The sequence below is a fragment of the Emys orbicularis genome, chromosome 8, assembly GCF_028017835.1.
Source record: "Emys orbicularis isolate rEmyOrb1 chromosome 8, rEmyOrb1.hap1, whole genome shotgun sequence".
Lineage (NCBI taxonomy): Eukaryota > Metazoa > Chordata > Testudines > Emydidae > Emys > Emys orbicularis.
Genome location: NC_088690.1, coordinates 91496442 through 91524025, shown reverse-complemented (window position 1 = coordinate 91524025; position 27584 = coordinate 91496442). Strand labels below are relative to the sequence as shown.

At 44.1% G+C, this 27584-nt stretch overlaps 1 protein-coding gene across 1 annotated transcript; it reads left to right on the top strand.

Moving 5' to 3' along the window:
* The first annotated feature begins 8718 nt into the window (after positions 1 to 8718).
* On the top strand, positions 8719 to 26648 carry SLC26A2 (solute carrier family 26 member 2). Its single transcript, XM_065409838.1, has 3 exons — positions 8719 to 8744; positions 22345 to 23001; positions 25137 to 26648. Exons 2-3 carry the CDS (start codon positions 22357 to 22359, stop codon positions 26646 to 26648), a joined length of 2157 nt encoding a protein of 718 aa, XP_065265910.1. The 5' UTR covers positions 8719 to 8744; positions 22345 to 22356.
* The last annotated feature ends 936 nt before the right edge of the window (positions 26649 to 27584 follow it).

Sequence of the window (27584 nt, the reverse complement as noted above, 5' to 3'; positions counted from 1 at the left end):
AGCTCCAGAGGTCCCCGGTTTGATCCTGCCCACTGACAACTGGGATCTGTTGGTGTTACAAGTGGGGGCTTGTCTGGGATTTCAACTGGGAAGTCTCTGAAGCTGAGGCGCTTCCTCAGCTAGGGGAAGTATGTAACCCACACACCTCCTGGGTGTGGTGTACTGTCCCATCTAGTGGCACCGAGACCACTTAGAGAGAATTAACTGAGTCTGCTCTACAGCCTTAGCTAACAGACAGTTGGCTTTTAGCTCATGCACTAAGCTCCAGAGGTCCCCGGTTCAATCCGACGACCGGGATCTGTCGCCGTTACATCAGCACAAAATTTTCTTCGACAATCCTACTAATGAACCATCATTAAGTTAAGTTAATGGAGATATCCTATCTCCTAGAACTGGAAGGGACCTTGAAAGGTCATCGAGTCCAGCCCCCTGCCTTCACTAGCAGGACCAAGTACTGATTTTGCCCCAGATCCCTAAGTGGCCCCCTCAAGGATTGAACTCACAACCCTGGGTTTAGCAGGCCAATGCTCAAACCACTGAGCTATCCCTCCCCTCGTTGCTCAGGTTCCCTCCCCTCGTTGCTCAGGTGACCTCCCCCATCCTTCTTCCCCTCTCCTCTATTTTTTGAGTGAAAAACCCCAAACCAGTTCGCATAGATGAGCATGCATGTTTGTACCTGCTATAAACACATCCTGTGTACCTGATTCAGTGAACAGCAAGCCATGCATGCGCTTGTGCATGCAATTCCTAGCCTCCAGCCCTACATATCAACTGATGCCGGTAGCATTGGCTGATTTACTTCCTAAGATGGGTGACTGACACAAATTGGAACTTCAACCTTTTGAAATGTCTTCCCTCATTTTACTGCAAGGCTCAAAGGATATAATTGTGCCCCACCCTCTTGGTATCTAGGGATGAGGGAGCTGCTTCAGATAAAACAAACTGAACCTTCACCCCCAATTAAAACTCAATAGAACCCAAGCCTGTAGTTTTCCCATGGGTTCAAGCAATATTTTCATTCTATTTTAAAATGCATATGTACCTCTTCACTTTCTGCAGTTGCAGTTACTGCAAACGGAAATGCTAAAATGCTATGAGAAAGGCTATTCCCAAAGTATCTGGGCTCTAGCCAAAACCAGGAGCTCGCATCAGAAAGAGCCAAGATCCAGAGCCAAGAGGCATCCAAAATGAACCCCTGGACCACCTGAAACACCCACCGTGCTGGCTTGGCAAAACAGATGGGAAATAGGCTTTTGAGTGCCACACAAAGGTGATCTTGTAAAGGGTGATGATTGTCATGGGGTTCACTGGATGAAACCAGGTACACTAATAGCCTCGAAGCTCTGTCCTTTAGGAACATTTTGGTATGGCCTAGCTGATATTTAAGAGGCAATTAATGCATGCTGTTAAATGGGGTTTCTCCTCTCCCACTTTTGCCTCCCCAAAATCCCACCATGGTGTAAATACAATGAGCTCCAATAGTTTGGGCATGACAGGTGCTATTTAATATCAGTAACTGTTCCTAAAAACAGTGCACAAACAATATTCTAGGAGAAGAGCATGGGGGAGAGAGAGAAGGGACCTGTGTGTTGTCAGACGCCACCGGTGTGGTGCTCTGCTCTGTTCTATGTTGATAACAGTTGGCTGCGTGCGTGTGTTCCCTCTGTGTGCTGCCCCGGCTCTGCACAGATAGCTGACACAGCAGACCCTGAGAGAACCCCCAATGACCACAGACTCTGATAAGGTACGAAGGCACCCGTCCAGGTTTATTATCAAACGAAATACAGTCTCTAGCTCCCCGGATCAGATGTCTACAGTTCTGCTAGTACATATGTGCTCCCTGACAATGGACACAGCTCAGTCAGTGGTGGGACACTCCACTGTCCCCGAGGCTGGACAGAAATACTGCCCCAGGGATGTATTCTTATACACAGGTACAAACAAGTTATACATCACTCCTGACATATTGAGGTGCAACCCCACTACATAGCAAGGTGCCGCCTCTCACCTTGTACATGTTGGTTCGAACAAAACAACTCTATCCATCATATTACCCTTTTGCCCATGTCTTTAGGATGGGTCAGCTTGTTTTTTGTTATGTGTGTGGAATGTGCAAGTATTGGAGTGTTCTGGTATCTCTAGTGTCCAGTACCTTTTAGGTATGTATCTTTTTGCAACATCAGCCCTTTCCTTGCCAGCTTCTGGCTCACAGCTTAACTTTGCTTTATGTTAGCAAAGTCTTGACCATTACTTTAGTTCAGGCCTTAGGCCTCATACCGGGCCTCTGATAAGGGTTTATGTTTCAGGGCCTCATCTTACTACACTGTGCATCTATAACACCAACAGACCCCGGTCGTTATCAGGCAGGATTGAACTGGAGACCTCTGCAGCTTAATACATGATCCTCTACTGCATGAGCTAAAACCCAACTGGCTGCTAGCTTAGGCTGTAGAGCAGACTCATTTTATCTCTCTCTTTAAGTGGTCTCGGTGCCACTAGATGGGACAGAACACCACACCGAGGAGGTGTGTGGGTTACACATCAATATACCCTAGATCAAATACTGAAGATTACAGCTGCATGGCACTAAAATGTAAGAAAAGTAACCAGATCTTCCCTGGGACAAAAGTCCTGTTAACACACACATATATTAACTATAGAACCTGATACCATACAAAGCTGCTGAAGGAAAAACAGATGGAGGCTAATTGCCTAATCTTTAAATATTTATGTTGTGATTTTTACCAAATATAAAAACACTGTACAGCAGGAAGAAAAAACAACCAGAATTCAAAACATTCAATCTGGAGAATTTTTTGTTTGTTTGTTTGTTTGCTTTGCAATTCCAGCAAATATTATTTCTGTATTCCTCTTTAGCTGAATTCAGTTGATAGGCCAAATTCATCTATGGTTAACCTCTCTAGGGAGAAGGTGAAAATGCTATCGTTTCTCATTTGGGTTTTGTAGAGTCACTCCAAAAAGATCTGTCTCTTAGTGCTTTTATAATAGCTGCCACTCTTTACTGGGATTGAACTACCAGTCTTGGATAGAGCTGGGCAAAATGTTTTGGTTGAAACTTTTTTTGGTGAAAAATTTAGATTATGGCTCGACCAACACACCAATTTGTGAATTTGTGTCAATTTTGCCAAATTGTTTCAGTTGAAAAAAAAAAACCCTACCTAAAAAAAAAAAAAGTTCTGAAATAACTGAAATGTTTCGTTTTTTCCTTAGAAATGAAATATTGTGATTTTTCAATTTGAAATGAATTGGTTTGAAATTTTCTTTAACAATTTCAAAATTCAAAACAAAACAAAACATAATATTTCATGGAACTGAAAACATTTTTTAACTTTTTGATTTGCTGAGTATTTAAAACAAATTGTTTGGCATTGATCTAAAATGAATTTTTTTTCTAATTTTTCAAGACCTGCCACCAAACCAAAAAATCTGTTATTCTCACAGCTCTAGTCTTGGAGTCCCAATACACTTCATGCTCAGTTAAAACCCATATGAAAATCACCAGCAGGACCAGTCTCCAGGAGGAACCAGCAATAGTGCTGCTGCTGATGCCATTAAATGGGGGTGGGGGGAGGGAAATGCAACATTACAGCTTTTAAATGCACTGAATTCTGGAAATTCAAAGATAGTTTGTATTACTGTACGCTGTGTTGATTATTAATTCTTATTGCAACATGGCCAAATTATAGTTGTGGCAGGTGTTTTCCTGATTTTTTGTGAATTTAAGGGCTCAGCCATAACATTGCATTAATAAGTGCACAAAACAGGTGTGTCCAACTCATTATAGCAGGTCTTTCTGGCATCATTTCTAGCCTCTATAGCCACATCATTTCTCATAGCTGTATTTCCTTATATACATAATAGGTAGCATTTCCCCAAATCTATTTTAATCCCCTCATTTTCCAGTTCATTATCTCTTGTATTGGCTTTTTCAGCATTGGGGTCTAGTGTAGTGCTTCATTTGTGCCAGGACTTCCCAAGGCTGAGCCTCGGCACCTCTAGGCTTGGTAGTTCATAGCCCTGGTACCTCTGGGCCTGCCGTGTCAGTTATGAAAGTAAAAAAATTGCTTGAGCCCCAGCACCTCTTTCAATACAATTAAGCATTGGTTTAATGTAATGGCAGCCACTAACTCAGTGCTCAATTTTCCTTACCACAAGTGGACTTATGCTCACCTTTTCATGTGAAAGGTGTGTCTAGAGGGATCTTCAATGAACTGCTCTTTATTACCTAATCATAGAAGTGTAGGACTGAAAGGAACCTCAATAGATCATCTTATCCAGTCTACTTCACTCAAAGCAGGACTAAGTAATAACTAATCCATTCCTGACAGTATTTTCTAACCTGGTCTTAAAAAACTCCAGTGACAGGGATTCCACAACGTTCCCAGGCAATTTATTCCAATGCTTAACTACCCTGATAGGAAGTTTTTCCTAATGTCCAACCTAAACCACCCTTGCTACATTTTACCCCCTTGCTTCTTGTCCTATCTTCAGAGGTTAATGAGAACAATTTTTCACCCTCCTCCTTGTAACAGCCTTTTAAGTACTTGAAAACTGTTATCATATCCCCCCTCAGTCTTGTCTTCTCTTCTCCAGACTAAACAAACCCAATTTTTTCAATCTTTCCTCATCGGTCATGTTTTCTAGACCTTTAATCATTTTTGTTACTCTTCTCTAGACTTTCTCCAAATTGTCTACATCAGGGATCAGCAACCTTTGGCATGTGGCCAGTCAGGGAAATCCACTGGCAGGCCGGGACGATTTGTTTACCTGCAGCGTCCGCAGGTTTGGCCGATCGCAGCTCCCACTGGCAGTGGTTCGCCATTCCAGGCCAATGGGGGCTGCAGGAAGCGGCACGGGCCGAGGGATGTGCTGGCCGCTGCTTCCCACAGCCCCCATTGGCCTGGAACAGCGAACAGTGGCCAGTGGGAGCTGGGATCGGCCAAACCTGCGGATGCTGCAGGTAAACAAACCGTCCCAGCCCGCCAGCAGAATTCCTTGATGGGCCGTGTGCCAAAGGTTGCCGAACCCTGGTCTACATCTTTCCTGAAATGTGGCGCCCAGAACTGGACACAGTACTCCAGCTGAGACCTTATCAGCGTGGTACAGTAAACAGTCAAGGCAGTACATTAAACATCTACCACTCAAAGAAATAATCAGCACATTTCATCTTTATTTATTTTTGGTCAAGAGTGAAAAATCTGGTCAGACACCTTTTTCTCTGCCCTGCGACACAACTATCAATTACCATTGTACATGTTTAGAGCCTTAGGAAAGAACAATATTAAATGTATCATTTTAGTCTATACACTTAAGCAAAAGTGGATCTTTCAGCCCTTGCATAATATCACAAGACAAGACGTGGGTGGGGAGTCAGTAGACCTAGAGTTGTTGGCACCTTCCTTATTCTTGCACATTGAACGCGACTGATCTTTGGCAGTTCAAGGCTGCATCTGAAAAACAAATATTAGGCAACATTCAGTTTCAGGGACTGCATTCCTGCTTTTCCATGCAAACCCAGCCGAAAAGGTAAGTGGGGCTGGATTCAACCCAAACATTCCAAAGCAAAAAACACAGAATACTAGAAGACGAGTGGTTTTGAATGTGTAAAATGTCAAAGATTCGCTGTGGTTTGGCTTGGAAGGATTTGATTTTTATTGGTAAATGTCAATTTCACACAAACTGATGAAAAAATATTTCCATCTATAATAATAAAAATTTATAGACAGGCAAAGTAAGAAAAATGCTGCCTAAGAACTTATCAGTTTGATTTAAAAATATTTAGTTTTTATATTTTGACATGTGATGTCGATAGTTTGAGTTAGCAGTTATAAAATTTTAACTTTTTAATTTCAGTGTCTACTATTATTAAATAATTATTGTCGGACCCCCCCCCCCCCTTCCATAATTTTGCACAACTGTGAAAATTTAAAGTGTTAAAAATAAAAAGAATGCTTCAAAATTAACATCGATATTATCTATCAAAATTATGAAAAAATAATAATTGAATTATGCCGTGCCTATCTCTGGTTCATGGTTAGGAGGGACAAGGAGAAAACAGAATGTTTTCAAGATAGTTCAATGACACTGAGGCAAATAGCTTTGTAAGACTTCAAAAGGCATTTGACATTTCTGTGAATATTTATGGTATCCTAGTGCAAAATGAGACCATTTTCTCTTTAAGGAATTACTGAAGTATCTTTAAATGTGAGAGATATGGGAAAATTTTAGATTCTTTTGTCTGTTTGTTAGCAACAAATGATTAATCTTATAAATTAAAAGGATGAGGATGATTTAATTGGTTCTCAAACTTGAATTAATCAGTTGGTCTTTTTCTTCAGAAAGATTAGTGCCAATGCATCACACTTTGTATGAGAATTCTTCAGCCCTCGTGGGAGTCCAGGACATGCTAGGAAGTAATCATACTTGAAAGGTAAAGCTGAAAGTATTATTATTACCTCTGCAGTGAGCCAAATCCTGAGCACTCTCAACTCTTTTTGATATCAGTGAGGGATGCAAGTGCTTTGCAGATTTCAGGATTTGGCCCAGACTTATGAAATGTTGTGATCAGCTCCATGTGCCAATTCTTCTTGCATACCATCGCTGGTTTATTGGAAGCTGAGAAGTTTTTTGTCAGCCCCATGTCTCACCCAAGCAGTAGTGTGTTATTCTGCAGTGTTGGTTTTCAGTTTTTTTGCCTACTCCTTCTTCTGCAAACCTAGTAATTGTTTCCTTTGTAATCCTCTGTTCTCTTGTCTTCCTCTTTTATTCTGGTCCACTGGTCATTCTTCTGCAATGTCTGTTGGCAGTTAAGAAACCATCTGCATGAGGCAGAACTTTGTCATACGTTCTGATACATTCTTTCCTGGTCCTACACCTAAAACTTATGTCAAACTAGCTATGTTGCTCACACCCCTAAGCCGGGCTGCCGAGAGTGGGTTCGGGCCCCAGTGAAAAAATTTTTTCGGGCCCCCCGGCAAGGGCGGACTGGCTAAATAGGGCCGACAAGAGGGGGGGAAGCCGGGCCCCGGGCCCCCTTCCAAACCGCCGGGCGCCCTTCCGGACTGCCGGGCCCCGGACCGGCTAAACAGGGCCGACGAGGGGGGGTGGGGAAGCCGGGGCCTGGGCCCCCTTCCGGACCGCTGGGCCCCGGTAATTTGTACCGGCTTCTCCCCCTCTCGTCGGTCCTGCCCCTAAGAGATGTAGTTAAACCAACCAATAGGTTGATGGAAGAATTCTTCTGTTGACCCAGCTACTGCCTCTTAATGAGGCAGATTTACTACAGCAATGGAAAAACCCCTTCCGTCCGTGTAGCAAGTGTCTACTCTACAGCAGTTGCATAGCTGCAGTAGTGCTTTGTAATATAGTCATACCCTAGGAGACAATGGACATGTGATCTCAGAGTCCCAACCATTCCCCAGAAATTCTCTCATTTGACAAGATTTGGGGTTATTTACCATTACAATCTGTATTGCTCTACTTTAGCACCCCATGAATTGTTACTTTTTCGAGGTGAACAAGGTTTCTTCCTGTCCATATTGCATTTGGGACAAGGGAGATAGTTAGAGTGATGTGATGTTGTTCACAAGATCTTGTGATGACATCATTTTTCTACACACAGAGCATAAAGCGTACCATGAAGCAAGCCAGCAATGGTCTAATCTAATACAACACATCCTCTGATTCTCTCGTGTACACCCAAGAACTAATGCCAAAGGGTTTGTGTGTGCTGGGACTAAAGATTCAGCATTGGCCCAAACACTGAATTTGCTGGCAAGAGGTGTTGGTTTGTATCTCGCCCTTAGGTTAGGTCTACACTAGAAATTTTTGCCAGTTTAGGGCTATGATTTTTTTAAACAACGTTTCTATACTAACAGTTATAGTAGCATACAAGTTCTTTTCCTGGCACAGATTATTTCACGTGGGGAACAGGTGCAGAAGCACTCTTTTGCCGGTATAAGATGTGTTTCCACTAGGAGGGTTTGCCGGTATGGCTATACCAGTATGGCTAAGCCGGCAATATGTTTCTGCTGTAGCCCTGGCCTTAGTGTTATGTACAGGACAGAGCTCAACCAGTGTAAAGATAGACAGACAGGCCTATCTCCCCCTCCCCACCACTCCTTCTGTTATGAGCGACAAAGTGGCACATGAGGAGTGTCACTTAGGTCAATCCAGGAGGCCTGAAAGCCAGACCTGGGGCTGGGGTTGTGACGGGGGTTCTCACCATGGGCCCTCTTGGCACCCCTGCCCGTGGTATTGTGTGGTCCCGTCCCTTCTCCCAATGTGCCACTTCCTTGCCTGTTTGTCATGGGGGAAGGAAGGGGTGTGGGCTTTGGCTGTTCCCAGGAGAAATTGCTCCCCCTGACCCCATCTGGCCAGGGAGGGATCCCTAAAGGGGAACGACCCTTTCTCCTCCCTCTGCCCTGCTCCCCCTTCTTCCTCTCCCTCCTGCCCTGTCCGCCCCCTTCTCCTCCTCCTTTACTCCGCCCCCTTCTGCCATGGCCCCTCCTCCTCCCCTTCTTCTCTCTTCCTCTTCCCTCCCCGCCCATCGGGCCACGGGGCCGCTGTCCGGCTCCCCCTCCCTCGGGGCGCTGCGCCGGCGGGGGGGCGGGCAGGAGGAGGCGGGGCTTGCGGCTGGGCCCGCCCCCTCCGCTCCGGACCGGCCGCTGAGCTCGGCGCGGGCGGGATCCGAGTTTATCCCCCGGCGCTGGGAGCGGGGCGGCCGGGTGAGTGACCCCTGCTGGGGGCGGGGTGCGCGGGCGCCTTAGCGAGGGGTAAGCGGGGGTCCCGGTGGGGCCGCCCCGGGGAGAGTGGGGAGTTCCAGCGCAGGGGGGATGCGCCCCGGGGAGAGCGTCAAGACAGGGATCCTGGTGGGGTGCGCGAGCCCCAGGGAGAGCAGCGGGAGGGGGGTCTTGGGGAGTGGGAAAGGGAGACACCCCGGGGGAATGCGGGGCCAGGGATCCCCCTGGCAATGGGGAAAACACCCCGAGAAGGGGGCTGCTTCGGTGGTGGACCCCAAGGCGAGGGGGTTGGGGATCCTGTTGGGGATGTAGGCGACGCACTCCGGGGAGAGTTGGTCTCACTCTGAATTGTTGTCAGACTTCTCAATTAACTTTGTCAGCGCTTCTATAACTAAGCCTCCAAATCTGCTCTGTCCAAAAATCCTCCCTGCCTTGTTCTCCTTCAGCCCCCCAGTGCCTTATACATAGAGCCTCCATTGCCAGAACTGCTTGCTGTCCCAGCTCGTCACATCCCTGCTCTGTCTAACCCACTTATAAACTTCTGCCAGGCGTCTTACTCTGCCTGTATCAGATTAAATAATTGCTAATAATCCTGAATGGTGGTTCCCCCTCTCAGCACCATTTTGCTTGGTCCAGGCTGGGGTGAAATTAGGAGGGGCAGTAGTATTTAAAGATTATCTATGATTATAGATTTAAACTCACATGAGTAAACCAAACAGACCAGTTTTTCATAGAGATATGAAATCTGGAGTTTAAGGTCGTTGAAATTTACGATATTGGTGCAAACTCATCACTGGTTTTGAATAGAACTTGACTCATCTGGTTACTTTATCCCAAAACACCTTCCAGGGCTAAATAAGAAATAACAGCAGAAAGATCTCAGTTTGAGAGAGACAAAGGCAAGAGAGAATAAGTTTATAGGTGAGACTTGAAAATAGATAAGAGTATCACAGCGGCAGATTGAGTGCCTGGAGCTGTAGTGGGACTGATAAGTACTAGATTTGGAGAGAAGGGAAGATGCAGAAGGCACCGGTCCCTTCCTATTTTAGACCCTGGTCAGTTAAATTCTGATAGTTTAAGTGGGAAAAGATCAAAGTGGTGATTTAAAAAGAAATAATTTCACTGTTGGTAGGAACTGCAATGTCAAACCTGATCAAAAAAGGTAGGGCTGAGGCGCTTGATAAAATTGTCCAACCCTGTAAATAAACATGGGATTTCTATTTTTTTCTGCTGTACATGCATTATAAAAAACATTCCTTTTTTAAAAAGCAGTATTAAACCGAATTCTGCAGATATATTCTGTACGAGGCAATGTGGCCTGAGTCTGATGAGACCTGGGTTTTATTCCCAGTTCTGCCACAGCTTGCTAGGCCTGGGTCACTTCCCTTTCTGCCAGAGTTTTCCCCATCTGTAAAGTGGGGATAATGATACTGACTTCCTTGGTAAAATGCTTTGAGATCTACTGATGAAAAGTGCTTTATAAGAGCTAGATATTATTATAACCTCATTGTAATTTACTGTCATCTTGAAAAACATAAATAATACATTTGTGTTGGCTTCTAAAATGAGAAAAACAGGCCTCCACAGCCCTAGTGTATCAAGATGGGACACTGTCTCAAAGAGAGTACGGCTGTGACCGTGGATAGAAGACATTCAAGCTTAAGAAAAAACAAATGTTTGGATTTTTTTGTTTGATCTGTTTCACTTCTCAACATGTTTATTCTCCCCCCGCTCCTCCTCCACCCCCTCACCTATCCTTTATCCAAGGTAAATGTTGGCTTTCTGTGTGCTAGTTTGTTCAGTTCAGTGTCTGGCAGGATTCATTTACAGATGTCTTCTGTTCATGTGAAAACCAAACAGTTTCTCTTTTTCTGGTGGAGCTGGGACATTCCCGGCATTTAGTCAGAGAGGGCCATGTGATGTGAGCTGGCCTTAAACGGGCCAGGAAATTTCTTTGGGGAGAACCTCCCCTGCTGGTGTTTTATGCAGAATCTGCACATGACTGTAGCACTGTGTATCTGTTTAACTTGCCTGACTAACAGTGGGCTAGAGAGAGGTCCTATTTAAGAGATGAATTGCTGCTTTTCCTTCCCTGGTCTATACAAAAGCTTTTGTTTTAGTTAGAAATGTTTCTTTTAGATCATAGCAAGCTTGGTCTGATGAAAAGTTCTAGATTGACAGTCCTGGAGACTAAACTCAAACATCTACAGAATAAATCCAGCTCTCAGGTCTGACAGGGAAGTCATCTCTGTCCATGGTATATGTACAGCCATGTTCTCATAGATGAGCCATCCGGTTACTGTATTAGATGCAGAGGAAGACACTGTTCACCCTTTAATATTACATTTGAAATAGACAAAGACCACACGCACACGCGCGCACACACACACACACACACACACACTCTCTCTCTCTCTCTCTCTCTCTCTCTCTCATTCGCCCTCATGCTCTACTGGGTAAGTGTTTGTGAGCATCATGGAAGTAGTGAAACATTGCCTGAATTCAGCTCCCAAATTTATTGCTGAAATGTCATATTGTTACTGGGACAACACAGAGGTGCCTATTTATGGCCTAGTTCAGAATTCAGTGGAACTACACATTTGCCTAAAGTTAGACATATGTTAAAGTATGTTGCTGAATCTGAGCCTATATCTCTTCTGAGTGGTCTAACCAGCACAGAATTAGGGTTACTGATCAAAAAAGTAACTGGTATACTTCATAGGAGAATGTCACGGTTTTTTTGCAAGAATTTGAGCTCAATCTTATACACACATGATCTTTATATTGGTTCTGGAATGTTACTGCAATAGCTGTCTTCTCATTATTTCAGTGACATTGGATTCCCCCAGTCCCTCTACAATTGTGGATGGACTCAGGCCCGCCAACGCAGGGGGCAAAGGGGACAATTGCCCAGGGGCCCAGGCGATTTAAAAGGGCGCGGGGACCCTTTTAAATTGCTCGGGCGGGCCGCAGGCCTCCTAGGCACGTGCGTGGTGGTACCAGCGGCGGTGAAGGCAGCCGGGCGGGCATGTGGAAGCCCTGGCCGTGCCAAAAGAGCGCGCCCAGCAGCGCAGCTGGCAGCAGCTCACTGGGCACCAGCCAGGGCAGGTGCAGCACCGCCCAAATGTCAGGCGGACTGCGTCCGTGTGGGCGTGGCTTGTGCGTGCGTGTGTGCTCCAGCCGCCACACATGGTCCAGCTCCACGCCCATGTGGCGACTCCACGCCGGGCCCGGAGGCCCATTGACTGTTCTGCCCTGGGGCGTGGAATTGCTGTCGGCGGGCCTGGATGGACTGTTTGGTACAGGGTAGTTTTTGCCTCCAATAACCACAGGTGAAAGGGCATGTTTTCCAAAGTATTGCTTTTACACTTAGACATTTTAGGCTGGATTTTCCAGGGAGCCTAAAATTGTTAGGCCGTAACTCCTAATTAATTTTCAATAGGACTTGGGTGCCTTTGAAAATCCAAACTTCTCTTTAGGAAGTTTGCTTATGCACTCAGGGCTCTTATCTTGGAATAAGTGTGTCTACAAACTGAGTTACACAGGAATAGCTATTGAACTTTAAATTCACACCATGCATTAATCAGAAAGAACTTTCAAGTATAAATTAGCTTTTAGTGTTTAAAAGTGGCCACGTAAAACTGCACAACTGTTGGTGCACAAAACTGGGTATTTGCACATTTAAGTGGGTGTTTGTGCACATATAGTTTAGGTAGCCAATCTTGACATCTGGAGTCTGGATTTTGGAAAGCAAGCAGGATTTTCTTTCTGCTTGTAAGCGCAAACTTGACTTGAGTTTAAGGTTGTAATGAATTGTTTGAGCACATAAGTGAGTTAATATTCCCATTACTGTTCTCTCACTGTCAAAGTGACCATGTTCTGGGACGGTTACATGGAAATCCACGCCAGCAGAGACCGCTTGCTGCAGTTCCCGGTTCCATGAGGCTAGTCTACTAGGCAGATTGCAGCTAATGGTTTAGTAAAAGGGGAAAATGAATCCCCTGTCTTTTTAAACTGACTTATATGTCATCTGGATATTGTGCAAATTTTAAGCTTGCATAACTAGAAAACGTCCCCTTATCTGATTTTAAGACCGGTGCTTGTGGTAAATCTCTCATGACAGAGGGATATCTGTGGGATATCTGTGACCGTTTCTCTTACTTCACAGCATTTGTAATGGATCTGAAGCAATTAAGCACTCCTCAAAGACCATATTCAGGCTGAAAGGAACTGGTAAGACTGAATTCTGTGCATGGAAATTGGTCATATAAAAATAACGTCTTCTCAAAGTAAACAGACTTTGGAACCTCCTTTTCTGAAATGAAATGCTGTGCTCGCTGTACTTAACTGAAGTTTTCTTGTCCTCTAGCCCTGAACGGAAAGAATTCAAGTTTTATGCTAGTTGGCTTGGGCTGACTGGTTACAGAAATAATACAGAGCAGCATTTTTGGTCAGAAATGAGTGTAACTGGATGAAAATTCTGCCACTACCCAGTGTCCTTTCACCCTTATAGGCAATGCCTATCTTTTTGATGAAAGATCCTTTTCACACCACATAAGGAAGGCTGTTATACAGATGCATACAAAGACTTTGTGTAAGTCAGTCCACTAGTATGACCACAACTTACCAGCAAAATCATTTTCCCTTAGACCATGATTCTGCCGTCTAGACTTTATATAGTGGTCAAAAGATGTATAAACAGATGTCACTTAGGATGTCTGAATCCAAGAATACCGAACAGGAATAAATAATATAGCTGGCTGTAGGGTGACCAGACAGCAAGTGTGAAAAATTGGGACGGGGGTGGGGGGTAATAGGAGCCTATATAAGAAAAAGACCCAAAAATCGGGACTGTCCCTATAAAATCGGGACATCTGGTCACCCTAGCTGGCTGTCATTTCAGAGTTTTCTGACAGAAATTAGGAATAACTCCAAGGTTGCTGCGAGCCCTCTGTGATTTTTGGAGACGAGGGGATCAGAGAGATTTAGATTACTGTGATGTAGGAAAACAGTGAGCCTGTTTAAGAAGTTTGTAACAGTTACAAGTAGTTTGGAGATTAACTTGAAAAACAAAATGTCAGCATTTTACTGTACTCATTCATAAAAGGGTTTTGGCAGAATGATTCTTGGTTCATAATTGTGGACAGATAAATTGGAAAAAAAGGCTTCAATCACAAATACAGTGTGCGCTTATAGTGCATACTGACACATACACTGTTTATCCTTGCTGACTTGAAGTATTTGTTTTATGTGCACATGCTATAAATAACAGCCAACTAGAATTTTGCAATACCATGTAGGAGGGCACGTTATCAAGTGGGTGCTGGATGAGGCAAGGGTCATGAATTCTAAGGTCTCTTTTGGAACTGACTTGCTGTGTGACCTTGGGTAACTTACTCTTTGTAAATTTCCCCGTTGAAAAATAGGGATCAGAATACATTCTTCACAGAGCTGTTATGCGGCTTAATTAATCAATGTTTATAAAGCATTTAAAGATATGTGAATGGAAGGCATTATCAAATAACTGTGTATAGTTATAGTTCTATATGATAATCTTAGTGTTATCCTGCCAGATATGAGACTAGCATAAGGGAGAAGTTCAGAATCATTAGGGATTTATGAGATCAGTACAGTAGTGATACTATAGTTTAGATGGAGATTTAATAGACTCTGGTTTGTGGATTTACACTTCTAGAGTAATTAAGAGGGGACGCCCTCATGTTAAATGTAAGATGGATGTATATTTTGGTCTAAAATGAAGCACACCATGGCCAGTTAATGTGGGCAGGGCTGCTGGAACGATTTGTATAGTGGGGGTGCTGACAGCCATTGAACCAAAGTGTAAACGCTCTATATGATGGAAACCACTTCAAGCCAGGGAGTGCGGCAGCACCCCCAGCACCTCTAGTTCCAACACCTATGAATGTGGAACCTAAATTTGGATTCCCCATGTTAGAGCATATAGTGCTGTCACTGGACACTATGCTGGGCAGGTGTTTGTTTTTATAACAGTTAACTGAAAAGAGAGCCTTTGTAACAAACATAAAAAAGTTGCACTGTAGTCTTCAGAAATGGACTTGTATTGGGTTTCATTTAGTCATAAATAAGCTACTGTTTTCCTCTTTGTCTCATTACTTGGAACATTTTAAAACTAGACTGGGCAAAATGTTAATAAATAGAGAACAATCCTGAAATGTTAGGGATGTGACCGAGACAGGACACTGTGCCTCAGTGGGTCACAGGACCTAATAGGTATTTTTTATTTCTGGATTCAATGATTGTTCACAGAAGATCAGGCTTTTTTGTAAACCGCACTTTCATGAATCAATTCATTTCTGATTGACCGACATTAATCTACTAATTTAACTGGTTGACACAGATTTCATTGAATATAATAATAATAGTATTTGTGGTGAATTGGCTGTGTCTTCCTAGGCATTTTTCTTAAAATTACCCACCATTGCACTAGCATTGGTAAGCTCTACTGGTGGTAGAATTGTGGCTGGCTAGTATAGACTAGCTGTTGGTGTTTTCACCATTATTTCTAACCTCCTCAGCGCTGCATCAGTGCTAAGTGGAAGATTTGAAGAAAAATATAATTGGAGACAGTTTCCCCCAATTCTGTTGCCAAAGAAAGGGTCATGTGTGCTTTCGGATGCACAAAAACCTCTATTCTGTTTGATTTAGTGGTTAGCAAACCAGCTTTGCAACTCATGTAATTTGCAAGAGGCCAAGAGTTATTTAATTTGTCATCTCATGTGACTAATGCTTAAATCTACAATAATAATGAGTCACATGGTTACGATATTACATTAACTTCTAATTATCATGTTTATCTTCAGTGGTATTGTTTGGAGGATTTAAAAAAAATACAGTTATTGTATATAGCTGTGAACATTATAGTAAAGGCTGCAGCTCAGCTTCCACAGTAATCCTCTTTTCACTCACAGCTTTCTCATATACCTTTCTGGGTTGAAACTTTCCATTCTTGGCCTCAGTCCATAGGTGAGAGTCTCTTGAAAGCTTGAATTAAAATCCATTCAGCCATTTGAGTATGTGTATAAATGAGAGAAAACATACTTCCACTATTGTCTTTTTGTGCCTGCCCAAAAAGTGAGTGATGTATCCCTCCTGCTGATAGGTGGAGATAGGAAAATAAGTCTTACAGCGTTGCCTTTGCTGCTAAATAAAGGGTTTGTTGATTGACATGCTCCCGTGTGGGAGAAGCTCCAGCTAGTGGCTCTAAGGCTCACAACATAAGAATGGCTGTACTGGGTCAGACCAGTGGTCCATCTAGCCCAGTATCCTGTCTTCTGACAGTGGCTGGTGCCAGATGCTTCAAAAGGAATGAACGGAACAGGGCAATTTATCGAGTGATCCATCACCTATCTTCCAGTCCCAGCTTCTGGCAGTCAGAGGTTTAGCGACACCCAGACCATGGGGTTGTGTTCCTGGCCATCTTGGCTAATAGATATTTATGGACCTATCCTCCAGGAATTTATCTAATTCTATTTTCGACGCAGTTAAATTTTGGCCTTCAGAACCTCCCCTGGCAATGAGGTCCACAGGTTGACAGTGCATCGTGTGAAGTATTTCCTTATGTTTGTTTTAAACCTGCTGTCTACTAATTTCATTGGGTTCTTGTGTTATGTGAAGGGGTAAATAACACTTCCTTATTCACTTTCTCCACACCATTCATGATTTTATAGACCTCTATCATATCCCCTGTTTAGTTGTCTCTCTTCTAAGCTGAACAGTCCCAGGTCTTTTTAATCTCTCCTCATAGGGAAGTTGTTCCATACCCCTAATCATTTTTATTGCCCTTGCCTGTACTTTTTCCAATTATAATATTTTTTTTTGAAATGGGGTGACCAGAACTGCATGCCATTAAATGTGCGGGTATAGCATGGATTTATATAGTGGTGTAACAGGGTTGGCACCCACCTCTCACAAGTGCCCCCTTCTAGTTAGGCATGTCTGTGTTCTTTAGTTCTGGCGACCCCCTTTGGTGGTTCTCAGGTGGGTTTGTCAGTGACAGTGCTCTGGTTCAGTCACACGGTCTGCCTGTTAACCAACACAACCCCCTTCAAGGGTATATAGTCCACCAGGGCCTATCTCAGTGCCCTTCTGGTGGTGTCTCTCTCTAGCTCTTCCTGGGCTTTGGTCTTTAAGTAGTTCAGGCTTGGTATGGGGCTCTATCCCCAGGGATTCCTCCCTAGAGACACTATCTTCCTGCAGCCTTCCCCAGACTCAGTCCCTACTCAGTCCTAGCAACCAGCCAGGAGCTCCCTCAATGCTCCCCCAGTCCCTGCTAGCAAACCATCCATGGCACTGCTGCTCTTTCAGGCCTGCAGTCCTTTCTTCTCCTGCTCCTAGCAGCAACTAACTACTGTGCTGCAACTCCTTTTATATGGCCCTCCTGGGCCCTGATTGGCTGCCTCCCCTGCAGCCACTGTAGCCTGCTTGGAGGACCTCTCCACTGCTTCTTCCCTGGGATGGGTGTGGCAGAACCCTGAGGCCTCCAGCAGGGGGCCTTTGGGCCTAGTCCACCCAATCACAAGTGGCATTATGATATTTTCTGTTTTATTATCTATCCCTTCCTAATAGTTCCTAACACCCTATTAGCTTTTTTGACTGCTGCTGCACATTGAACAGATATTTTCGAAGAACTATCCCCAGTGACTCCAAGATCTTTCTTGGGTGGAAACAGCTAATTTAGAGCCCTTTATTTTGTATGTATAGTTGGGATTATGTTTTCCAATGTGCCTTATTTCCCAATTATCAACATTCAGTTTCATCTGATATTTTGTTGCCCAGTCACCCAGTTTTGTGAGATCCCTAAGTAACTCTTTGCGGTCAGCTTTGGACTTACCTTGCGTAATTTTGTATCGTCTGCAAACTTTGCCACCTCTCTGTTTACCCCTTTTTCTAGATCATTATTGAATATCTTGAACAGCACTAGTCCCAGGACAGATCCTTGGGGGACCCCACTATTTACCTTTCCATTGTGAAAACTGACCATTTATTCCTACCCTTTGTTTCCTATCTTTTAACCAGTTACTGATCCATTAGAGGACCTTCCCTCTTATCCTATGATTGCCTATTTTGCTTAAGAGTCTTTGGTGAGGGACCTTGTCAAAAGCTTTCACAAAGTCCAAGTATACTCTATCCACTGGATCACCCTGTCCACATGTTTGATGACCCCTTCAAAGAATTTTAATAGATTGGTGAGGCATGATCTCCCTTTGACTCTTCCACAACATATTGTATTCACCTATGTGTCTGATAATTCTGCTCTTTGCTCTTTCAGTCAATTTGCCTGATACTGAAGTTAGGTTACTGGCCTGTAATTGCCAGGATTGCCTCTGGAGCCTTTAAAAAAAATCAGCATTGCATTAGCTATCTACCAGTCATCTGGTACTTTCTATTTCTTTTTCTTGAAGTTGTTGTTCTCCCCTTTCCCTTTTTAAAAAACAAAATAAAAAACAAAACAGAAACAAACTAAATCAATATTAACGAATCATTAAGGCTGCATATTTAAACAGTCAGGAAATACAAAAATTAGCATTCTCACAGCAACATTAACTCACCCACATTGCACAGAAGCATTTTGGGATAATTGCACTGTTCAGTGTATACAGCATGTGCAATGCAGATAAATTAATGTTTCTCCCAGAACCATATTTTTTCATTTCTATACATTTTTGTGTTTAAAATTGCAAACTTAACATTGCTTTACCTAAGGGTTGTTGGGATTTTTTTGCGGTGTGTGGGTTCTCCCCCCCCCCCCCCAATTTGATAATAGATGTAAAATGAAATCACTGGTTATGGACATTATTTAGGTCTGTTTGACTTTTGCAGGCAGTTAGTTCCATGTAATAATGTCTTTGTTCACTGGGGTGTATCAGCAAGTACTAGACGTTCAGCAAGCTGACACTTGGAAGTGCTTGGATAGATGATTCTTTACATAAAATGGTTATGAAATATTTTTTTAACCAATTGAAGTAATGACCATACTGATGAGTCTGTCTTTCTATTCCTAATATTTACGCTATGCTCACTATAGTCTATTCTGTCTTTCTTGTCTGTCTGTTGTATTTCTCATGCACCTAGCATTGCAGGAAACACCAGTTAAGTTTGTAGGCTTTTGACTGTGGAGTTTGTGAAATCTTTTCAGTTTAACTTTACAGTCGGACTAATTGGAGTAAGTAGCTCACATTGGGCTGAGCCGCAGGCTGAATACCACAAGGTATTCACTGTCATAAATGTGTGTGGGATGTTCCATTCAAAAGTGTGACTAGCCCAGTCTGTCAGTGACTTGGGTTTCTTCTTTCAATGAAGTATTTGTGGTTTTTCTCTCTGTGTTTCTCCTTTGTCTCCCCACCCCCTCTACTCCTTCCCTCTGCAAACCACCATACAGACACTTCATGCAGAAACCCAACCAGTCCTCTTTATATGCAGAGAGAGGAAATTTACCAAATAGCTATTTCAGTTTCTCAATAATTCCAAATCTCTCTTTGAGGATTTAGCTGACTGAGGCTGAGGCCTTTCCCTCATGCCCTTTTTATTATGGCCATGGCTTTTAGTCGTCCTTTTGTCTTTGTTTTTATTTACAGAAAAAAAATCAGGTACTTTGAAAATATACCCCTAACATTAGAATTGCATTGGATCTCTGAGTGGATTAGTTCATTGGTTTCAATGGGTGTCAGGTGGCTAAAATACTCTGCTCTCTAAGAACTTGAATGTATACTTGAACTGACCCAGTTCAATATAATTGATCAAAATATTATAACCTTCCAATAGCTCAGTGGTTTGAGCATTGGCCTGCTAAACCCAGGGTTGTGAGTTCAATCCTTGAGGGGGCCATTTAGGGATCTGGGGCAAAAATCTGTCTGGGGATTGGTCCTGCTTTGAGCAGGGGGTTGGACTAGATGACCTCCTGTGGTCCCTTCCAACCCTGATATTCTATGATTGCTATTGAACAATGGAATAGTTCAAGTTTGGTGGTGCAATCACTGGAGGTTAATACAAAACAGAGGTTCCAAAGTGAAATACATTGCAGTGTAATATGGAGTAACTGAACTAATAAGAATATATTGATTCCTAATTGGAACTTCATTATAGATGTGCATTGAATACTGCTAGTTGGAAACGGAGGCCACTTTGAAGATTAAATGCTATCACGGCTTCTGGTGTGATGGGCAGGTCTGGGTAGTTCAAGAAAGCAGATACTTCACCATTTACATTTTTTTGCATTGTCAAAATTATCACCCAAATCCTGCCTGAAGGTCCTAGAGACAATTAGTCTGAGTCGTTTGTCTGCATTAACAGACTATTAAACACAACTATGGACATGGACCATGGCATTAGAGGCCAGTGGACTGCACGTTGGCCACCCCTGCTTAAGATCCTTCAAACACAGAATGAAGAGGTGTAGATAATGCACCCTGTAAACTGAAATTAGTTCCACAGCTGAACCATTTCCACAACTCCAAAGAGCAGTGTCTTGTAACAGACGGTAGGAGAAACAAGCTGTCTAAACTCCAAAGTCTGACTCCCGCTTCACCCACGTGTACACAGTTTCTAAGAGATTCATCCTGAAGTAGTAGTAGTAATAAACATTTTATAGCTCTTTGCAAAGTGTTAATTAGGGGAAAGAATTCCCAGTGAGAATCCTGTAATATATTCTCAGCAAGCCTAGCTCAAATACGCTTCTGCTAATTAATTCAGAAGTTGACATTACGTAGAATATGAGTTCTGCATTCGTTAATGTCTGAACTACACATTGAAGGTGCCAATTGCTATATAAATGAGGGGGAGGGATAGCTCAGTGGTTTGAGCATTGGCCTGCTAAACCCAGGGTTGTGAGTTCAATCCTTGAGGGGGCCATTTAGGGATCTGGGGCAAAAATCTGTCTGGGGATTGGTCCTGCTTTGAGCAGGGGGTTGGACTAGATGATCTCCTGAGGTCCCTTCCAACCCTGGGATTCTATGATTCTATTTTTGTTATTAGTAGAGCTAAACTGGTAAAGAGGTGTGATCTGGTTTTGAAGGTGGAGGACTGGGAGCTAGAAACTCTGGACTTCTAAAACCGCCTCTGACTTTGACTCCTTTGTGGCATTGAGCAAGTCAGTCTCTGGCTGAGTTTCACCCTATGTAAAATATGAGCGATAATATTTAATTCATCCTTGCTAGCCATCTGTGAAGGAAGTAATGTTTGCAAAAGGCTCTGAAGCAGAAGAATGCTGGGTAAGTGCCAAATTGCATACATGTGTTAGGGCTGGTCTACACTGGGGGGGGGGGGGGGGATTGATCCAAGATACGCAACTTCAACTACGCGAATAGCGTAGCTGAAGTCGAAGTATCTTGGATCGAATTACCTGGGGTCCACACGGCGCGGGATCGACGGCCGCGGCTCCCCCGTCGACTGCGCTACCGCCGCTCGCTCTGGTGGAGTTCCGGAGTCGACGGTGAGCGCGTTCGGGGATCGATATATCACGTCTTAACAATCCCAGATAAATCGATTGCTACCCGCCGATACAGCAGGTAGTGAAGACGTACCCTTAGAGATGTCTTTTTCAGGTTGTTTTTGATTTGCTTGTCTGCTCAGCTATTTTGCTTTCACAAATTGAGGAAGTAAGTTCTTATTATAAGAATGTTCTTTATTATGATCACCTTGCTCATATATTGTCTGCAGTTCAACCTACAGTAGGAGAAACCTGTTGGTGGGAGCATCATGTCATCTAGTACCCATATTTCCAGTTAAGATGCTTGTTTCTGTTCCTTTGATTGGATATAATTTGCTTGAAATCCAAACTTTCTTTTTCTTAAAAAAAATGGAAAAGTGCATGCAAAGTGTTCCTGTGCTATATCACGGGCTGAAACAAAACCATTTGGATAAAGATTGCTGCTTTTTAGATCACAAGTGAAGCTCCAGTATAATTGGCTGGCATCCTAACTGCACTGGAAAGAAAACACGAATGAAAGACTTAGACCTCAACTGCTATACCAGAAATTGAGTTGCAAGGGGTGTGGTTCACAAACTGAATTGTAATGAATGTTCAGCTCGTACAGCCTACTGTTTCTAATTTTGCTGAATAGAATAGACCAGAAACAGTGAGTGAACTCATCAGGGAAGGTGCTCCAAGAAAAAGTGCCGTTATGGTGGTGTGCATATGTCACAGTTGGGCTGATTACACGAAAAGAAGCATGTTCTCTTCTTGCAGTATGTGCATAGCTGTGTTTTAATCAGAGTCATATTCATGGAGGGGCTCTGTCTGATCATAAACAAAGTTTATTTTAGTGACAACAAAAGGAATCAGATTAGGTTTATAAAGCCACCTATGCCTGTCTGAGGACGGGAATAACAGCTGATGCTGCTGGGCAAGATTGAGTTGTATCACAACAGGTTGTGTGGAACATTTGCGGAGACCTTGCTTGTACAATTGTTGGCTTAAGCTAGTACTATTAGTCCTTGCCTTTCATGAGAATTAAATTCACTGCCATTTAAAAAAAAAAGAAGTCTGGAATAATCTATAAATTAGTTTAAGGTTAACTGACTTACCTGATTATGTTTGTGTTGGTAGGGAGCTTTCAGGATGGCAGCAGAAGTGGAACTCAACCACGTCCAATCAGCATCTGAAATGGCAGAGGGAGAGGATGACGAACACATTTTTCAACCCACGATGTTCCTGGAGCCTCAAGAGACGAACATTGATATGAAGGCACTTCTGGTCAAGAAAGTGAAGAAAACTTGCAGCTGCACCCCAGCCAAAGTTAAAGACCTGATTTTCAGTTTTCTCCCTGTCTTGCAGTGGCTCCCCAAATATAAACTGAGAGAGTACATCCTGGGAGATATAATGTCTGGTGTGATAGTGGGCATCCTGCTGGTCCCACAGTCCATTGCCTATTCCCTATTGGCCGGCCAGGAACCTATATATGGTCTTTACACATCCTTTTTTGCCAGCATTATTTATTTTCTATTTGGTACCTCTCGTCATATATCAGTTGGTATTTTTGGTGTGCTTTGCCTGATGGTGGGACAGGTGGTGGATCGTGAGGTACAGAGAGCTGGGTATGACATAGAGCCCAGTGTTCATAGTGACCTTCAGAGAGAGATGGTCATTTATGTAAATACCACCACTTTGGCTGTGAACCAGACATCACAACCGCTGTTATGTGATAGAAGTTGCTATGCAATTACTGTGGGAGCCACGGTGACCTTCATAGCTGGAGTTTATCAGGTAAGAGGGGGCAGGGTAAATGGGTATTCTGTGGAAATGTTTCTAATTGTCTTCCTCTCCTCTTAGCTATAGTTCAACTCTTTACTGAAGCCTTCTGAGACCAGCCTAGAGACAGTGGCAGTGTTGTTTATAGCAGTAGTGTCCCACATTGCTCTTCTGGTTAAGGGTCCACCAACATTTCCCTTTATAAGGACCTGATTGTGGAGTTGTGAATTGCTGTTTTGTATTTGGCAAAGAACGCTCTTTCTTTAGCCTCTTTACATAAACAAGTCAAATTACTTTGCCTGATTTAGATGTTATACATAGAACAGCAATTAGCTGTGTTTTGCCTGGGGTCTCTCTGCCTACCAGCCAATAGAACCTCACTTAAACTAAAATATTACTTATACTGTATTACGTTAGCTCTTCAAAGCCCCAACCAAGAACAGGGTCCCTTTGTGCTAGGAACTACAGTAGAACCTCAGAGTTACAAATGCCTTGGGAATGGAGGTTGTTCGTAACTCTGAAATGTTCGTAACTCTGAACAAAACATTATGGTGGTTCTTTCAAAATTTATAACTGAACATTGACTTAATACAGCTTTGAAACTGTACTATGCAGAAGAAAATTCTGCATTTAACCATCTTAATGTAAATGAAACAAGCACAGAAACAGTTTCTTTCCTTTAAAGAAAAGATTTGACAAACTTTCCCTTTATTTTTTTAGTAGTTTAAACATAAACTCAGTACCGTACTGTATTTGCTTTTTTTTTTTTTTTTTTTGGTCTCTGCTGCTGCCGGTTTGTGTACTTCCGGTTCCAAATGAGGTGTGTAGTTGACTGATCAGTTTGTAACTCTGGTGTTTGTAACTCTGAGGTTCTATTGTATACAGCCACATGGTAAAAGACAAGCTGTGCTCCAAGGTTGCTTGCAGTCTAAATAGACAAGAGAGAGAAAGGATGAGGGAGAGGAAGTATTATTATCCTCATTTTATAGACAAGAAACTATGAAAGAGAGGAGTCAAGTGACTTTTCCAAGGTTACACAGGGAGTCGGTGGTAGAGTCAGGAACTGAACTCAGCCCTCGAGTCCCAGTCCAGTGTCAAACCTCAAGACATCCTTCTTCTCAGTAAATTTATGCAGGTCTTATGCAGTTAGGCCAGTTTCCAGCCATGCCTATATTTTCTTTGTGTTGCCTCTGCTACCTGATGACACGTGTGACTTTGTTTGAGCCAAGTGGTATAAAAGTACCATAGCTGGCAGCTTGTGGGATCCTGGCAGTTTCTAAGATACCAGCAGGGAAAAGCCCAGTTTGGCTGGTGAAAAGCATTAAAGGGCTTTTAGTTGGGGGTTCAAAGGGAGAAATAACTGAACTTGGTTGTAAGGGAGGCCTGTGTTTAACTTACAGAAAGTTAAATGGGGAAGCAGGGACACTTAGCCACCACCACTGTGGCTGTGTAAATACAGGGGACTGCAGGAATCTGTACATCTGTCCATCATGAGCTGACTATAGACAGCACCAAAGATTTAATTGGAACCAGAATTCATAAATATGAATAAAAAGATACTTTTAAAAATTTGCTTTTACTTGTGTAACCTAGGCATTGCGGGAGTTTCTGTACTCTTGCTGAATTAAACATGCCACGGGTTAGTCGTTAGTGAAAAGGGCAAGCTGGTAATTCACTGGGGTGATAACTTATTGCAGGCTACGAGGAGACATGCAAGAGAGACTCGAGCATCGGCGCTGGGCTTCTGTAAGGCCTAAAGCCAAGGGGCTTTCAAAAATTTGAGGGAGAAGCAACAAAAGTTACCAAAAATGTAAAAAAGCTTTTTTCCTGTGCTTCCCCTCTTATCCTTTAAGGATGCTGTAAGCTATTACTGAGAGTTGAAAGAAACCATGATATAAAAATGAGTTCAAAAAATGAAGACCTGGTCTGAAAGCCAATGTCTGATTAGCAATTATGCCTCTCATTTAAAGCTGATGCATAAATGAGTGGCTAGGGATTCTGGCTTGCATTTCATTTTGCTCATCAGATGGTACAATATCCTGCAAAGTCACATATTGTGCCGTATTACCTACATTATCTAACTTTCCTTCTAATTTCCATAATGCTAAGATTTGTACTCTAATCTATTGTGTGTGGTTGATTCCTTTCAGGTTGCTATGGGCTTCTTTCAGGTGGGCTTTGTCTCAGTGTACCTCTCTGATTCCTTACTCGGCGGATTTGTCACAGGTGCCTCCTTTACTATCCTAACCTCCCAAGCGAAGTATCTCCTGGGCCTGGACATTCCACGCAGCAATGGCATTGGCTCCCTCATAACCACTTGGATAAACATCTTCAAAAACATCCACAAGACCAACATCTGCGACCTCATCACCAGCTTCTTGTGTCTCCTTGTCCTCATCCCAACCAAAGAGCTGAACGAGCACTTTAAATCCAGGCTCAAGGCCCCCATACCCATTGAACTGGTCGTGGTTGTGGCAGCTACGCTGGCATCTCACTTTGGGAAGCTGAAGGAGAATTATGGCTCCAGTGTTGCTGGACACATTCCAACTGGGTTCCTGCCACCCCAGCCACCCAAATGGGATCTGATTCCTAGTGTGGCGATGGATGCTGTTGCCATAGCCATTATTGGCTTCGCTATCACTGTGTCCCTCTCAGAGATGTTTGCCAAGAAGCATGGTTACACAGTTAAGGCCAATCAGGAAATGTACGCCATTGGCTTTTGCAACATTATTCCCTCTTTCTTCCACTGCTTCACAACTAGTGCAGCTCTTGCCAAGACTCTTGTCAAAGAGTCAACGGGCTGCAGAACTCAGATCTCTGGGGTGGTGACCGCGTTGGTCATCCTATTAGTTCTGCTTTTGATTGCACCTCTCTTCTACTCCCTTCAGAAATGTGTCCTGGGGGTCATAACCATTGTGAACCTCAGAGGAGCCCTGCGGAAGTTCAGGGATCTGCCCAAAATGTGGCATCTGAGCAAAGTGGACACAGTGATCTGGTTAGTCACGATGGCCGCTTCGGCACTGCTAAGTACTGAAATTGGCCTGCTGATTGGTGTCTGCTTCTCGATGCTGTGCGTCATTGTGAGGACTCAGAGACCAGAGGCACCGTTGCTCGGCTGGGTGGTAGAGACTGAAATGTATGAATCCCTGTCTGCCTACAAGAACCTGAAGACTAAGCCAGGCATCGTGGTTTTCCGTTTCGAAGCGCCTCTCTACTATATCAACAAAGAATGCTTTAAATCCACTCTGTATAAGCGGACTGGAGTCAACCCAGCCTGGGTGAAGGCAGCCAAGAAAAAGGCAGCAAAGCGAATGCTTAAAGAGAAAATGGTGAATTCTGGTGGCAGCCAGGCGGACGTCGCAGTGCAGCTTGTCACCGAGCCACTGGTGTTTCACACCCTGGTGATTGACTGTTGCGCAATACAGTTCTTGGACACAGCCGGGATCCACACGCTTAAAGAGATCTGCAAAGATTATGGGGAGATAGGCATCCAGGTGCTGTTGGCCCAGTGCAATGCCTCTGTGAGGAGTTCCCTGCACCGGGGAGAGTACTTTAAAAAAGAGGAACAGAACCTCCTCTTCCACAGTGTGCACCAGGCTGTGGACTTTACATTGGGTGCACATAAGCAAAATGGGTGCTGGGAAGGCAACAATTGTGTGTAGTATGAGGGGGGAAAATTGTGGATGTATACATAATGTGTGTGCACTCACATAGGTAAAATGCACCAAAGTACAGGGGTATTGTTCAAAAACTGTAGTGTAGAGCATACAGTGTGCTTTAATGCTTTAATCTTGCCCTACTGGATAGGGTGATTATATAAGTAGTGCTGAATATAGGCATCCTCAATGTGATCGTGATTAACTTGTTAAACCAATGTTTTTCATGATCCTTCTGTGTATTCCCTGTTGGGCTCTCCATATCCCAGTATTTACCCCACATTTAGATCTGCATCCCCGAGACCCTTATTACAGCCACCATCTTTCTGGGTTGGACTTCCTTTGACAGCTGTCAGTGCTTCCCCTTAGTGCATAGTTTGAGGCAACTACACTTTTTTCCTCCCCAGTTCCAGGACTGGGCATGCTGCCTCCATACAGGGCCGGCTCCAGGCACCAGCCGACCAAGCACGTGCTTGGGGCGGCACCTTAGAAGGGGCGGCCAATGTTGGGGTGGCGGGGAGCGCTCGCGATGTTTTTTTTTGTTCGGCGGGGCAGCCCTCGAGGGTTTTTTTGTTTTGTTTTGGCCGGGCAGCGCGGGAGGTGTTTCGGCGGCGCGGTGCTGGGGAGGGCGGGGGCTTCAGCGGCCTGGCCCGGCGCTCCGGGGGTTTGGGCGGTGCAGCGCGGCAGCGGGGGTTTGGGCGGCCCAGCGCAGCGCTCGGGGGGGTTGGGCGGTTAGGCCCGGTGAGGTGCTCGGGGCGGCGGTTTGGCCGGCCTGGCGTGACGTGGCGCCCCGGGGATTTGGCCGGCCCGGCGCGGCGCTCCGGGGGCGGGGGGTTTGGCCGGCCCGGCGCGGCGCTCCGGGGGGGCGGGGGTTTGGGCGGTCTGGCACGGCGCTCGGGGGTTTGGCCGGCCCGGCGCGGCGCTCGGGGGGGTTGGGCGGCG